Source organism: Neolamprologus brichardi, chromosome 3 (assembly GCF_056152115.1).
Source record: "Neolamprologus brichardi isolate AB-2024 chromosome 3, ASM5615211v1, whole genome shotgun sequence".
Lineage (NCBI taxonomy): Eukaryota > Metazoa > Chordata > Actinopteri > Cichliformes > Cichlidae > Neolamprologus > Neolamprologus brichardi.
Window position 1 is genome coordinate 17,678,548 of NC_142106.1, and position 15,028 is coordinate 17,693,575.

The 15,028-nt window shown below is 38.0% G+C and overlaps 1 protein-coding gene across 1 annotated transcript; it reads left to right on the top strand.

Moving 5' to 3' along the window:
• The first annotated feature begins 515 nt into the window (after positions 1-515).
• LOC102788711 (uncharacterized) lies at positions 516-10,315 on the top strand. Its single transcript, XM_006809792.2, has 7 exons — positions 516-557; positions 2,153-2,264; positions 5,796-6,140; positions 6,225-6,482; positions 6,602-6,703; positions 7,522-9,171; positions 10,037-10,315. The coding sequence occupies exons 2-7, from the start codon at positions 2,159-2,161 to the stop codon at positions 10,042-10,044; spliced, it is 2,469 nt and encodes an 822-aa protein (XP_006809855.2). The 5' UTR covers positions 516-557; positions 2,153-2,158; the 3' UTR covers positions 10,045-10,315.
• The last annotated feature ends 4,713 nt before the right edge of the window (positions 10,316-15,028 follow it).

The window sequence follows — 15,028 nt, forward strand, 5'->3', positions numbered from 1 at the left end:
GATCAACATTTACATCTCCATTATACTGATATCAACATATAACAGTTCATTACTTGTGCAAATATACGAGTGCTAAAAAGTAAACATTACATTTAAATTATTTGCATAACTACCCAACAGATTAAATGTATTAAGACAACTAATACTTTCTGTAAAATAAAACATGTTGGGGTAGAACAGGAACAGACTACTGAATAAAATATATAAAAAAAGATTTTATATGTAAGTAAATGGCATGAGGCAAATGCTGTACTCACAGAGTCTACTACAGAGTGCTATGACCTCCATTCTTCTTTCTCACTGAGAGTATCAAGCAACATTAAATCTAAATACACAGCTGAGGTCTACCTCTTCCTGTTCAGGCCACTTTACTTCTTGTGTTGAGCAGACTTTATTGAGTAAGTTTAATGAAGACTGTTGCAAGAGCGTCACAATAATAAATATAGAACAGTGAATATGTTAAACTGGGGGCAAACTGTTTCAGCTTCCAGCGACTTGTTTCACTTTGACAGTAACAGTTTGGATCACTGTGTCGGAGTCTGGGGTCTTTAGCTGTGGTAAGTCTTTGTGTTTATTTGTTTGTTTTTGTTTTGGGTTTGTTTTTGAGTCAGAGAACAAAGAAATAAGAACTTTATAACAAAACGCTAAAAATGTGGTAAAAAAAAATAAAGGGATTTTTTTTCTACATGTTACTGAAGAAACTCTGAATAAAGTCAGACTGTTTTTTCTCTGTCAAACTGTGAGCACATATAAGATGACAAATGATTGCCAGTTGTTAAAAGTGTGAGAGCAGGTTAATTTCAAAATAAAAGGTCATAGTCTAAGCTTATGTGTTCCTGGTGAGTGTTTAATGGGTCACCTCCAGCCTTGGCTGAGCCTTTGTGCTTTTCTTTAATGTATTTGCCAAATAGAGATAAAACACAGAGCTGACTGCAGCAGCAGGTTTCTCAGATTTTCTTTCTGTAAAGACAGCCACATACCCACAGACTGCTGCTGATTGGTCTGCTGTTTACTGAGTGGGTGGAGTCAACTCACATGAATTGTTTCAGTTTCTTCTTTGAAAATGACTGCTTGATACAAACTCAGAAGCTCAGCTGTCGGAAACGACTGAAGATTAAGCACATTTGTTGAATTAAACTGAGTTTGCACCTGTCTGTGTTGAATTGTGACAATCATCAGTTAACACGACTTTTCAGCTGTTTGGGGGCAGAGACAGTTTCCTCCTCAGAAAAAGTCCTGAATGTTTGGAGGTGTTTGGTTGATTTTAAGCTTTGGAGTCATCAGGTTTGTTCTGCACTCTGTCAATCAAAGCTAGAGAGCTTACTTTTTTACTTTCAAAGGAAAATATTGTAGCAGCACTAGACTCCTGGTTCATGCTGAAAAAACAAAAACAAAACCGGTTATCCTGACAATAACATATCACTTTGATGAGTTGTGGTGAGTGTGATAGTCAGGCATTAGTACAATGTCAGGAATGTTACTGTTGTGAGTGAACCACAGGGGTGTGACTACTGTTTACTCCACTGTTAAAACCCTCATGCCCTCCTCAGGACTGCATTTTGCATCATTTCGACACCTTTGTGTACAAAAATCTAAACAATGTTGATTTGATTGCATTATTATTTTTTGTGTAGTGTCTCTCGACACAACAATTCACTTTCAGCTCATATCACTGCCTCACAGGTGCTTTATAATCGCGGTAATCAGTTACCTGGCAACTGGGTCAAAGTACAGCCTTTTATTTATATGTAACCCATTATAGAAGGAGCTAAAAACAAGGAATAACTACAGTACAGTAAGATTTATCTTTAGTGTAAACTTGATCATTAATGAGTAATGTATTCTTAACTCATATGTGACACTATGTATCTAGTTCAGAACAGTGTACATGCCTGAAGTCAGTCCCTGAACAACATTTTATATCAGACAACAGGTGTGGTTTGTTTTTGCACAGAGTAGATTTTAATAGACTGAGAGATAAGACAGATCGAGCAGGTGCAGGACAGGTTATTTGATTTAAGGACTTGACTTTGAACTTGCTGATTGAAAAGTAAGCCAACAGTAAGATATCCTCAACTTTTCTCACCATAATTTCATTTCCAGTGTAAAAGACAATGTCTTACAACTGTACTGTATTTGAATTTTTTTGCAGCACACAATGCCTCAACACAAGGACAGACGATCCTCTAAATCTCGACTCAGTGTATGGACTACAGTGTTTTTCCACTCTGTTATCATTCTTCAACTGACACAGATCAATGCAGGTAATTAAAATTTATTTTATGTTTAAATTATGTGTTTGGATTCTCTTTGAATGACAACACTGCATTTGAAATTGCAACCAGATGTGCTAAGAACATCACAAAATGTATTTTAGCTCAAGGTCTTTCAAATGTTGAAATAATTCAACGGTTACAGTTTAACAATAGTTGGCGGCGCCATTGTTCAAATAAACAGGTCAGTACACTACTAAGAATGAAAGTGAAAGTGTCCCTTTAGATTAGTCATATTCTATAACATGTTAAGGTTAAAAAGGTCCTGTATAAGAGAGAAGTGTCCAAGTTTATGACTAAGTTGTTTTTTGGGGAGTTTTTCACGTGTGTAACCTAATAAAATAACGGCCATTTATTATGTCTGTGATGGTTCTCAGTCATCCAGGTCATCGTAGTCAAAGGAGCTTGCAAAGAAAAGCGTCTGGACTTCTTTAAGTTACTTGAAGACGTTTCACCTCTCATCCGAGAAGCTTCTTCAGTTCTAAGGTCAAATGGTGGAGAGTCCCAGATATAAACCTAGTGGGAGTATCCCCCCACAGAGGGACAAAAGGACCCCCTGATGATCCTCTAATCGCATGAGCCAAGGTGTGAAACTGGGTGTGGGTCCCAATCAGCCAGAGTTTCGGGTGAGTTCATTGTGGAACCTGGCCCCACCTTATCATGCGAATTCCTGAGGTCAGATGGCCCAGGGTGTGAGTGGGCGTTAAGGCGTCTGGGAAGGGATCTCAAAACTGGATTATAGATGGCAGACAGTTGATGTCGTAAACCACCGCCTCTGTTCAAAGATGGTCGCTTACAGTGGACATAGATGGCTTCTTTCACTCCTCTTTCAAACCATCCGTCCTCTCTGTCCAAAATGTGAACATTGGCATCCTCGAAAGAGTGTCCTTTATCCTTAAGATGCAGATGGACAGCTGAATCTTGTCCTGTGGAAGTGGCTCTTCTATGTTGTGCCATGCGCTTGTGAAGTGGCTGTTTGGTCTCTCCAATGTAGAGGTCTGGGCATTCCTCGCTGCACTGTACAGCATACACCACATTGTTAAGTCTGTCCATCTGCATCTTAAGGATAAAGGACACTCTTTCGAGGATGCCAATGTTCACATTTTGGACAGAGAGGACAGATGGTTTGAAAGAGGAGTGAAAGAAGCCATCTATGTCCACTGTGAGCGACCATCTTTGAACAGAGGCGGTGGTTTACAACACCAACTCTCTGCCATCTATAATCCAGTTTTGAGATCCCTTCCCAGACGCCTTAACGCCCACTCACATCCTGGGCCATCTGACCTCAGGAATTCGCATGATAAGGTGGGGCCAAGTTTCACAATAAACTCACCCGAAACTCTGGCTGATTGGGACCCACACCCAGTTCCACACCTTGGCTCAGGCGATTAGAGGATCATCAGGAGGTCCTTTTGTCCCTCTGTGGGGGGACACTCCCACTAGGTTTGTATCTGGGACTCCCCACCATTTGACCTTAGAACTGAAGAAGCTTCTCGGATGAGAGGTGAAACGTCTTCAAGTAACTTAAAGAAGTCCAGACGCTTTTCTTTGCAAGCTCCTTTGACGGCCATTTATTACTTTTCCAAATCTTCCTAATAGTTTACCATCGTTACATTTTCCAATCCAGTCATTAAGTGATGACATGATGAATCCTACTTCTGGGCCTAAAGTAGTCTGCGTTTAATATGGCTTTTGTGTTGTTAACATGTTTAATGTTATGTATTTTCTTCTATTTAATCTCAAAAAGCTCCTAAAACAGTCAGTGATCACTGTTGACCTCCCTCGGCTTTTATTACCACTAATCATTTATTTAAGCTGTTTTTAAAACCTTAGGATGTAACTACAGCCCAGCCCATGCAGCAGTATATGAATGACTAACCTTGTATTGTGGATGGATTATGTCAGTTGTTCTCCTGGCTGAAGTTTGGTCCTTTTACAGCATCCTGCCATGCGATTACATTTGTTCCTGACCACCGAGAACACTCACGTTAACTTTTATCAAGTGGAAAAAAAGTTAGCTTGTTTATATTATGCTAACATAGCTGTGTCGCTAGCGGTCCCGTAGCACATCATTATATACCAGCTAGCCAAACTTCAGTAACCCTACAAACGTCACTGCTGTTTAGTTTTCTGTCTTCATTTAAGTTGGAAGTGATAACAGAGCTGTACGTTTTAATTTGTTTCCAAAACCCCGCAGTCAGGACATGCTATATTGTAGTTAGATAGAAGCTAGCGAGCTAACTTCCTGCTAACTTCTAACTCCGTTAAATATCATAAATTCCGTTTTCATGGATGCCTGGATGTTAAACTCAATTGTTACACCTGGTAGAGCAGAACGCTGATCATTTTATTAAAGATGAAAGACTTTACAGTTTTTCAACTCTCAGTAATGCCATAGTGATCGTTTGATATATGGACCTGCAGCGGAGTTTAGGCCCAGACACGGCTAATGACAGCAGACTTAACGGCCGGATATCCCCAAATGTGAGACAAGTAGTAGTTTTTGTTTCTTTTATTCTCTCTCATCCAGCTGTGAATATTATTATGTAATTCGTCATTAATAATTATTCCACACATTTTAATTATTTTATTCACTTTAAATTAAGTGAATTTTTACTGTCTTAAATAGTGAACAGGTTCGTGTTATACAGTATGGATGGTAGCAGAATTGGAGTTATGTTGTCACTCATATGAAGGACAGATAAACATGAGTTTCACACTTTCTTCTGTATTACATTCATACTTAAGTTGCGTTTTTGTGGAAGTTTTGTTTTGTTTTCATTCACTGTTTAGTTAGACTTAGGCAACAACATCATTAAGGCTGAGTTTGTAAAGACACTCATTACAGAAGAGTTGTCATCTTGTAGCTCAGCTTTCTTGACAGGTCGAGTAACTGATTAAACATCCATAATACAGACAGAAAAGATTTTTATTCTTCAACTCATCCACGTTTCATGATAAAAAGATATTACACCCACATTCAATTCTAAGTATTTACATATGTTAACAAATTAGGTAAAAACAAACTCAAAAAAATGTCAAAACATAATATCTTCTACTGTTATTATTTATTCAACAATAGCTATGCCAAAATGCGGAGATACACTTAAGAGTACAATTAAGACAACAACTATCTCCCAGGCACTGCTAATAAAATGTACTTAATTAATTCATCAACAAGCATGACTAACTCTGCAAAAGCAGAGATTTGGAGAGCTAATGTGGAGCGTTGATTTGGGCTTGTTTTGCAGCCACATGACCTGACATTAGCATAAATTAGGTCAGTCAGTGTTATAATGTCCAACCACTGAATTTTAGTCAGGATAAGGTCTGACTTTATCCTGACTAAAATTCTGTGGTTGGACATTATAACACCTGTGCGTCAAATCCCACCAAATCCCACTGAGCCAAATAGTTCTACAACAATGTGAGAAACTAGTAAAGTCATATAGAAAATTATTCTTTGAACCGACTTCAAGTTATTGAAGAAACAGAAAAGAATGAAACACATTTGCTTCACAGGTGAATCTCTGACAAACAATCAGTATCGAATGTTGGCAGTAATTGGTCAGACTCAAGACATCGTCCTACCATGCAAATTGGATCATCCTATGGATGTCGTGGATGAGATGGTAGAGTGGTCAAGATCTGACCTGAATCCCAGATTTGTCCACGTGTGGCGGTCAGGTGAAGATCATCTGGTTGGCCAAAACCCATCCTACAAGAACAGAACGTCAGTGTCCACTGAGAAACTGAAAACAGGAGATGTATCACTGAAAATTACCAAAGTGAGACTGTCAGATGAAGGAACATACAGGTGCTTCATTCCAGGACTGAATGCAAATTTTAGTGTTGAACTTGTTGTCGGTAAGTGGACAAACTCTATATGCTGCTACAGTTAAAAATTAGATTACTGTTTATATTTTATGTCACAGTTTTATGTGTTTTTAGAAGCTGATATTGAAATAACAGAGGTCAGCCCTGGAGTGCTAGAATGTAAATCCAAAGGCTGGTATCCAGAGCCGGAGGTGTTTTGGCTGGAGAACAAGGGAAAGATCATCTCTGCTGGGTCTAAAGAGATGTTGAGAGGTCCTGATGACCTCTATGTCCTCAGCAGCAGACTGACTCTGGAAAAAGGACACAGCAACAATATCACCTGTAGAATCCAACAAAACAACCAGTACAGAGAAGCCAAGATCCATGTTCCAGGTTAAGTTTTTTTTTTTATTAATGATGTGATCCATATTTAGGCTCCAACCTAGCAAACTTGACAAAGCCTATGTCTGTTTATTAATAATTGTCATATCTTATGTACTTTATCATTTCAGATGCTTTATCAGCTAGATCTACCATTGCTGGTTTGATTGCTGGAGTAGTGTTTATTATTTTTGTTGCTTTTCTTGTTTGGAAGTGGAGAAAATACAATATGGGTGAGACTCTGATCTATTTTAAAGGCCTTTGACTGATGCTGTTGTCCCGGTCTCAATGTACTGATGGATACCGATAATGAATTTTCTTTGTTTAGTGGAAGTTATATTCCTGTTCAAATTTCATCATTTTATACAATTACTTGAAGTTTAGGTCTATAACGACAGTATCGATGCTTATGGCAATGATGTTTATATATCACAACTAAAGTCCACAGTTCAACACTACTGATGGCAGAAGATTAAGATAATATTGTCAATATACTGTTTCCTATCTTGTCAGATAAAAACAACAAAGTTCATAGCAATTTATTTTTGTCTATGAAAACCATCATTTTGTGGTAAAATGCATCACTGGTTTCCCACCAGTGTTGAAAATATTAAAGGTTTGATGTTGGTGTTCCAAACAATGGTTCATGTCTAAGTCTAGCTGCAGCTGTTAAATCCATTACATATGCTGGTGTATGTTGCAGATTTATTTAAAATTGAATCCAACCAATACAAACATCATACCAGTAACATATCATTATGCACATGTTATGTTACTGTTATTATGTGATGTGTGTATGTTTGCATTATATATTCATCTGACTTATGCCTGTAAAGTTTTTTTTTAATTCACTGTTAAAATGAATATTTTAAATATTTTATTTACTTTTTAAAATGTTGTTAATATTAGAAGACATTTTAAGTTAGTTTCAAATTGGTCAGAAACATATTATTATTATTATTATTATTATTATTATTATTATTTTAATAATACTATAAATTCTTATAAGGTATTTAAAATTGTAACTTTTATCATCTGTACTTACACACAGAGACCAAAAAGTGCTCTAATGATGGAGAATCACAGAGTGGAAGCATGGGTAAATCATACCCGCCAGTTATAGAATCAGAAAAGGAACCTCTGACAAAGCAAGATAAGTTTGAAGTGAATGACACTGCACATGTCAGTACAGAACCTGAATCTTCATGTCAAAATGAGGTGGAAAAGGAGTATATTGCCAACAAAAATATTCCTCAGACAACAAAAAGTGGCAAACAACAAAATAATAACCAACCAGGAAGAGAGACAGCAAATGATCTATACAGAAATGATGAGGCCCAATCAGGTAATGGGAGACAAGCACAACCTGAGCAATTTGAGAATAACACCAAGAGCAGAAAGGATGAAATCCCAAATCAGAGTCTGATGGATGACAGTGGACAAGAACATCAGCCTAAACAAGGACAAGAAGCAAAGAATGATACCAGCACTGATGAAAACAAAAATAAAACACAAACTATAAATGATGAAACAGCACCTCAGAGTGCAAGTGCAGAAGAAGGGAAACAAAGTACTCATTCTGAGGGCAAAGAAATGAAATGCCAACACAGCAATAGTTGTGTGAATATATATATAAATGGTGAGAAAAATCCTCCCACATCACAAGAAAGTGGGACAAACCAAAATCAGATTGGTAGTGATGTTGCTGCAAACGCATTAGAAACACCCGCAAAGAAGCCTGATTCTGAGGAAAGCCAGTTAGAAAAAACAACTGTAATGAGTGAAGGTCAAGAAGAAGAAACAGGAGGGAAAATCATCAATCCAGCAATTAATAACAAACATGAGAATAGATATGAAACACAAGATCTACCTGATGAAAACAAAACCCTGCCTTCACATTCTGGAGCAAATGAAACAAACCAAGACCAGTCAGTTAGTAATACTCAGGAAAAGCAGCCAGGAAATAATCCAACAACAGATCAGATTTTAACAGGTGTTGATCATCAACAACAAGAACAGCCCAGAGAAGGAAAAGAAACAAAAAGGGATTCAGAAAAACACGTGAAGGATGGAAATGGAGATGAAACACAAACTACAAATAATAAAACAGCAGATTCAAATAACAAAGACACAAGTCAAAATGATCCATCAGAGGGAAAAGAGCCAAAGGATGACAGGGAGAAAGATAGCGACTCAAAAGCCGGTGCTCAGCCTTCAGATCCAGAAGGCATTACAACAAACCAAGAGCAGTCAGGCAGTAAAACACAGCTTAATACTGAGGAAAAACAGTCAGGAAATACTCAAACAACAGATCAGAGTCCAATGGAAGGAGGTCAACAAGAAGAACAGTTGAGGAAATCAAGTGATGCAAAAAGTGTTCCAGAGGACGGGGAAAAGGATTCAAATGGAGATGAAACACAAACTACAAATAATGAAACAGCAGATTCAGCTAACAAAGACACAAGTCAGGGAGAAAACCCAAAGGAAAACACAGAGAAAGATAGCGACTCAAAAGCCGGTGCTCAGCCTTCAGATCCAGAAGTCAGTACAACAAACCAAAAGAAGCCTGGCAAAGGTCTCACCTCAGTGGAAAAAAATCAGTCAGGAAAAAGTACAACAGAAGATCAGAGTGAACAACAAGAACTGTCCACAGAAGAAGGAGAAATAGGAAATGATGCAGAAGAAACTCAAGACACAGAAGGTCAGGATTTGTTTTTGACATCTTTGCATCACTATTATTTATGAATGTCAGGCTTTTCATTCCAATGTGACACTGATTAGATGGGGATATTTCAATTTTCTAAAATTTGTTAAACAAATATGTAAAAAATGCCAATATTTTTAGTATTTAACATATTCTGACAGTTTGAGTAAAACTAAAATTAATTAGTCTGACCCTGGTAAATAAATATTATGTTTAATGGGGTCACACTAATGACACGCCACATCTAACTTTGATAGATTGGAAGATACTGTTATACGCCCTAGGCAGTATTTATAGACTCCATGCAGCTGTCATTCATGGGTTGATTCCATACTAAAAGAGTTGACAATAAAAAAAAGGTTCTCAACTGAAAATAAAAAGGTATATAGTTAATACTAATTCATATTAGTTGACAAAAAAACAATGTAGAGACAGTAACTAAATTGTTAAAAAATTGTTATTTTTAATGTTGCATTAATGGTTGTCATTTTATTTAAGAGAACTGCAATCTGTACATTACTAATCAGCTAGTAAGCCTTTTCTGGGATCAATTGATAGTGTTTCCATTCTCCACTAGGGGCTTTTTGTGCACTCTCCTCATTGCAAAAAAGGACTGCATGAGAGAAGCAACACAAAATCACTCTCATGATTCTTTCCCCTTGTTTTCTGGGATGTAAAAATAACCATATTTTTTATGTGGTAACCTGCTTTTATACTGCTATTGTATTTATTCATTTTATTTTTTCAAACTTTACATTGAAAATAATGACTACTGCAATGGTAAATATATGACAACTAGTATTTCAGGCACAGTTTGTCTAGATGTGTTTACTAACTATGTGTTATATGTGTATCCACACAGTTGACTGAGGACGAAGACTCATACAACAAAACCTCACCTTGAGCCAGAGGAGGAACAAACTAAAATAAGTCGACTTTAAATATGGCAAAAGGAAATGCAGACATGGAAAGTCAATCCCAATTTAACAGCAGTATAAAGGACAGAGGTTGATAACATCTGCTAGTGGAGTGGATGAAAGATAAAATACTGACCAGGTGGAAAATGTGGAGCAACTGGAGGCAGACAAGAGTCCACCTGCCAAAAAGAAAAAGAAAATCAGTAGAAAGACTAACATGGAGATGTTTAAAAAAAAAAAAAAGACAAAAAATCACAAAAAAAGTGTGTTACATGTGTTATCTGCTGTTGGACCTCCTTATAAATAATGCCTGTTTTTTGATACTGCATTTTTATTTGTTTGTGTATGCATTTACATTAACTACAGTAACTAAGCATGAGTAACATTTCCAGTGTACTTATCATGAACAAGTCTCATGATTGAGACTTGTTCAAAAAAAGCCCTCTGATCCTGGAGGCATAGTAAAAAAAAAAAAAAAAAGACAAAAAAAAGATTTGTGTCAGGGTTTTTGTCCCCCCTTTTGACCTTGTCAAAAATATATTTTTTTCTTTTTTAAATTTCTATAATCATTCTTAAGACCATATTAGACAATTTTAATTAAGGTATTGATTATTTTCTCTGACAATTTCACCAAAATAGGTATTTTTGCATTTACATGGAGAGAACGAAGCATATGAAGGATGAGTCTGGAAAAAAAGGAGAAAAAACAGCTCATTACAGTGTCGGATTATAATATTTTATGCCATGTTAGACCCCTAATTAAAGATTGTGAATTATTATGTAGTTTTAGTTTGCATTATGCTCCTGAATTAGAAGAAGGTGATAACTATTACATTTGGTAAACTGATTTGCATTATATTAGACTGTTGATTTATTGTGAATGAATGATATTGTTTTATGATGCATTATACTGTGAGTTATAAGAAATATTGTTCACAGAAAGTCATCGCCTTATTTGTCTGACTAGAAGAGAACAGAGCATTCTGCCCCATCTCAGCAGGAGCAGATAAACAGGGAGCCAAGGTTGTAGCTTAGGCGCTGTGTGAGAGAAAGAATGTGAATGTTTAGGCTTTTATGATTAGGTGGGGGCCACTAGAGGCTATAAGAGTTTGATCAAAGCTCCACCATTTTGAGATCTGATGCTGTCTGCTGTATGGTGTCCATCTCCCACGCGTGTGTTCATTAAATCATCGTTTGACTTGACTCGGCCGGACCAGTGTTGTTATTTTGGTTTTCCTCTTGTATCCATCCTCAATATTTGAATCCGCAACAACAGGAAGCAAGAAGTTTGAAGAATCACAGAAGAAAGACGAAAGAGGGAAGGGAAGAGGGTAGAGATGGAGGGTGCTGACAGTGAGCTTCAGTCACTAGAACACAGAAAGTGCAAAGACCAAAGGGATACATGGATCTGGAAAACATAATAATGTAAAGCAGAAACAAATTCTTAGAGAAAAGACACACCTATGCAAATTTTCAAATGGCCACTGAAGAACTTTTGCTTTATACTTAGCAAGTAAATGTCAAAATGACTGGCAGGAAAACCAAAGTAGAGGAACAGAGGGAAAAATCAGTTTGCACGTGGCTGAGATACGCAAACAGAAAGACACAATCCAGAGAAACTTCATTTAGAGCAAATCCTGGAAACCTTGAACATTTAACTACAACATATGTCAGGTTGTTGTGTGTGAAGATGAGGAAGAGAGAACCCAAATGCAGGACTCGCTGATAGGTGAGGACTGGTGATTTATTGTAGAGAACGGAGGAACGAACAGCACATGAGGTGGTCAAAGGAGCTTGCAAAGAAAAGCGTCTGGACTTCTTTAAGTTACTTGAAGATGTTTCACCTCTCATTCTAAGGTCTAAGGTCAAATGGCAGAGTCCCAGATTTAAGCCCAGTGCGTATCCCCCCAAAGACGGACAAAAGGACCCCCTGATGATCCTCTAATCACCTGAGCCAAGGTGTGAAACTGGGTGTGGGTCCCAATCAGCCAGAGTTTCGGGTGAGCTCATTGTGAAACCTGGCCCCACCTTATCATGCGATTTCCTGAGGTCAGATGGCCCAGGATGTGAGTGGACGTTAAGGCGTCTGGGGAGGGAACTCAAAGCTGGATTATTGATCCAGTTTTGAGTTAAAACTGGATCTAACTCAAAGAAGTCCAGATGCTTTTCTTTGCAAGCTCCTTTGACCACGAGGACCTGGATGACTGAGAACCTTCACAGACATATTGCCGTACATTTTGGGAGGAACACCCTTCAACTGGTGCGGGAGTATGAAAGGGAATCAAGGAAACTAGCCGATTATAGGAAACACCTCAGTTTCAACCTAAGATGCAGACAAAGCAGAGTTGTTCCTAAGAGCCTGCACCTTGGATCCACTGTCAGAGGATACAGAGCAGACTTGATTCTACAGAAAGCACAAAATCAGCTTTTAAGTGAAAGGATAAGACAGGTCCATTTCAATATAGATGCCCTCCAGATTAACATCAGCCAGACTCTGCAGGGACTGGAAACACTTCTACCGTCTCCAATCTTAGAAGAGGTTTACAAGTTTGTGGACAAGGCTCAGCGGGCCCAACACTCTAAAGGAAAAGAAAAACAATGCAGGAAATTTCAGACCTTGCTTTCAAAAACACACACTCCTCATTCTGAACCCACACAACTCAGAGGAGAAAAGACACCTGAAGACAGTCAGGAGAAATGAGTGAAGAACTTTTCAGACCGGAATCTCACTGAACCTGAAAAGAGAGTTTTAGCTAAAGGACTCAATTTTGCCACTTCTCCACAACAGTTGCCCATAGTGGACCTCATCACAGCCACAGAATCTGCCATACGGATTAATAAATTATCACAGACAGAAGCAGAGCAAATCACTATGAAAGTCTCAGCCACCCTCTCCAGTGCCAAAGTCCCTCCGTCCAACCTCACAATACAGGAGAAGAAGGCCGTCGCTTCCCTGAGCAAAGACCACAACATCACTGTTTTACCAGCTGATAAGGGAAGATGCACCGTGGTCCTAAACACTACAGACTACCATACAAAGATCACTACTCTCCTCAGTGACAACAATACTTATGAAACCTTAAAGCGAGACCCCACAAGCAGCTACAAAAAGAAAGTTATAGCTTGCCTTCAAGACCGTGAAAAGGAAAAAAAAATCATTGACCACCTTACTTATCACCGTCTTTATCCCGGGGATGCCATACCCTGCATTTACAGACTTCCTAAAATCCACAAGGAAGCTGTCCCACTCAGACCCATAGTCAGTAGCATAAACTCAGCCACTTATAACATTGCAAAACACCTTGCTACCATCCTTGCACCTCTTGTGGGGAACACCCCACACCACATCAAGAACTCCACCGACTTCACCGACAAGGTCCAGAAACCTGGATCCAGATGAAACCATGGTGTCCTTTGATGTAGTTTCTCTCGTCACTTGCATACCCACCACGGAGGCAGTGGAGACTGTCAGAAAACGACTACAAGAAGACAGCTCTTTTGTCACGTCCAGGCGGATCAGCAAAAGTTTCATGAGTTGTCCTGGCTGATTTAATCCAAAATGACAGTGCACTCTTCATGCTCTCTTTTTTCTAGATGATATGAAGTTTGAATTCAGTGAATTAATCTGAGCATGATCAGCTAATGATCATATTAGTCTCTGCTGCCCTTTATGTTACCTAACATGAGCACACTGTGCAGCAATCACACGCTGTTCTTTACTTTAAACCCATCACAGTGCAGCAAACTAACCTGTTTATCCTGCACTAATATGCAACTTTTAAATAACACAGTTATTCTACCTCAGTTTGTTTTTATTAAACCCGATTCTTTGATCCCCTTTGATCTTTGATGATAGAACAGAGAAAACCCGACTCAGAGTGGTCAAAACATTTATATATTCTTTATTTAATTATCTTCCGGAAGAGAGACCCCTGCACAGCCCAAAGCCAGTTGCAGAATCTCTAACATTCGAAGCTCAACATGTGTCTCATATGGTGTTATTTTGGTACTTCAGACGTCACACACATCACATGTGACACACACAGTTTCATTAAAAACTAACTCCTTCTACTCAGTTCCTCATTTCTCTATGTCTTACTTCCTGTGCAGCTTGCAATAAATTCCCCTTTCTGAGGTCTGTTGCCAGGGCAACCTGTCACCCTTAACCTAGTCTTGTCTCCTCTGAGCTCAGTTTCTAAAGGCCTCTGATATTAAAATACATAAAACAATATAATCAGACAATAAGCATTAAATATATATATATGTATATATATGTATGTATATATATATATATATATAATATATATGTATATATATATATATATATATATATAATATATATATATATAATATTTCTTAGCAGTTTCCCCCTTTTGACCTTTCCCCAGAAAGGTCACCGTATTTCTATTAGTCAACCTAATTAACTGACTCCCTCAATAACTACTTTTAACTAAAAACCGATATAATTAGTTTTCCTGGTAAAAGGTCTTACATTACTTTTGTCAGTCTTGAGTCAAACACCCTCTATAGAGTTAACCCGATTGCTCTTTAAAAAGTTTACTCCTGGTTTGTCACCCCCTTTAACGGGTAGCGCATATCTGGCATGAACACTGTGTTTGGGCAATTTACATAACATAAAAATCCTGCAACTATTCCTAAAGTCCTTCTCATTACTCTTCATTACTTTTATGCTCACATTTAACCTGTGTCTAATGAGCTTTTAATCTCGTAAACAACACATTATCTGGAACTGTGGTTCTCTGTGCTTCTTTTTTGGGTACCCCTTTTGGGTTTATCACACACCACTAAATGGTCCTTACCTGTCTAACATCTCTTCTTCCTCTCCTGTCTTGTCTTCTTTATCTCTCTATCACTGTTAGCTCTCTTTCTTATTAATACAGCAGCTGGACCTTTGTCTGCAGTTTGTCAAAATGTAA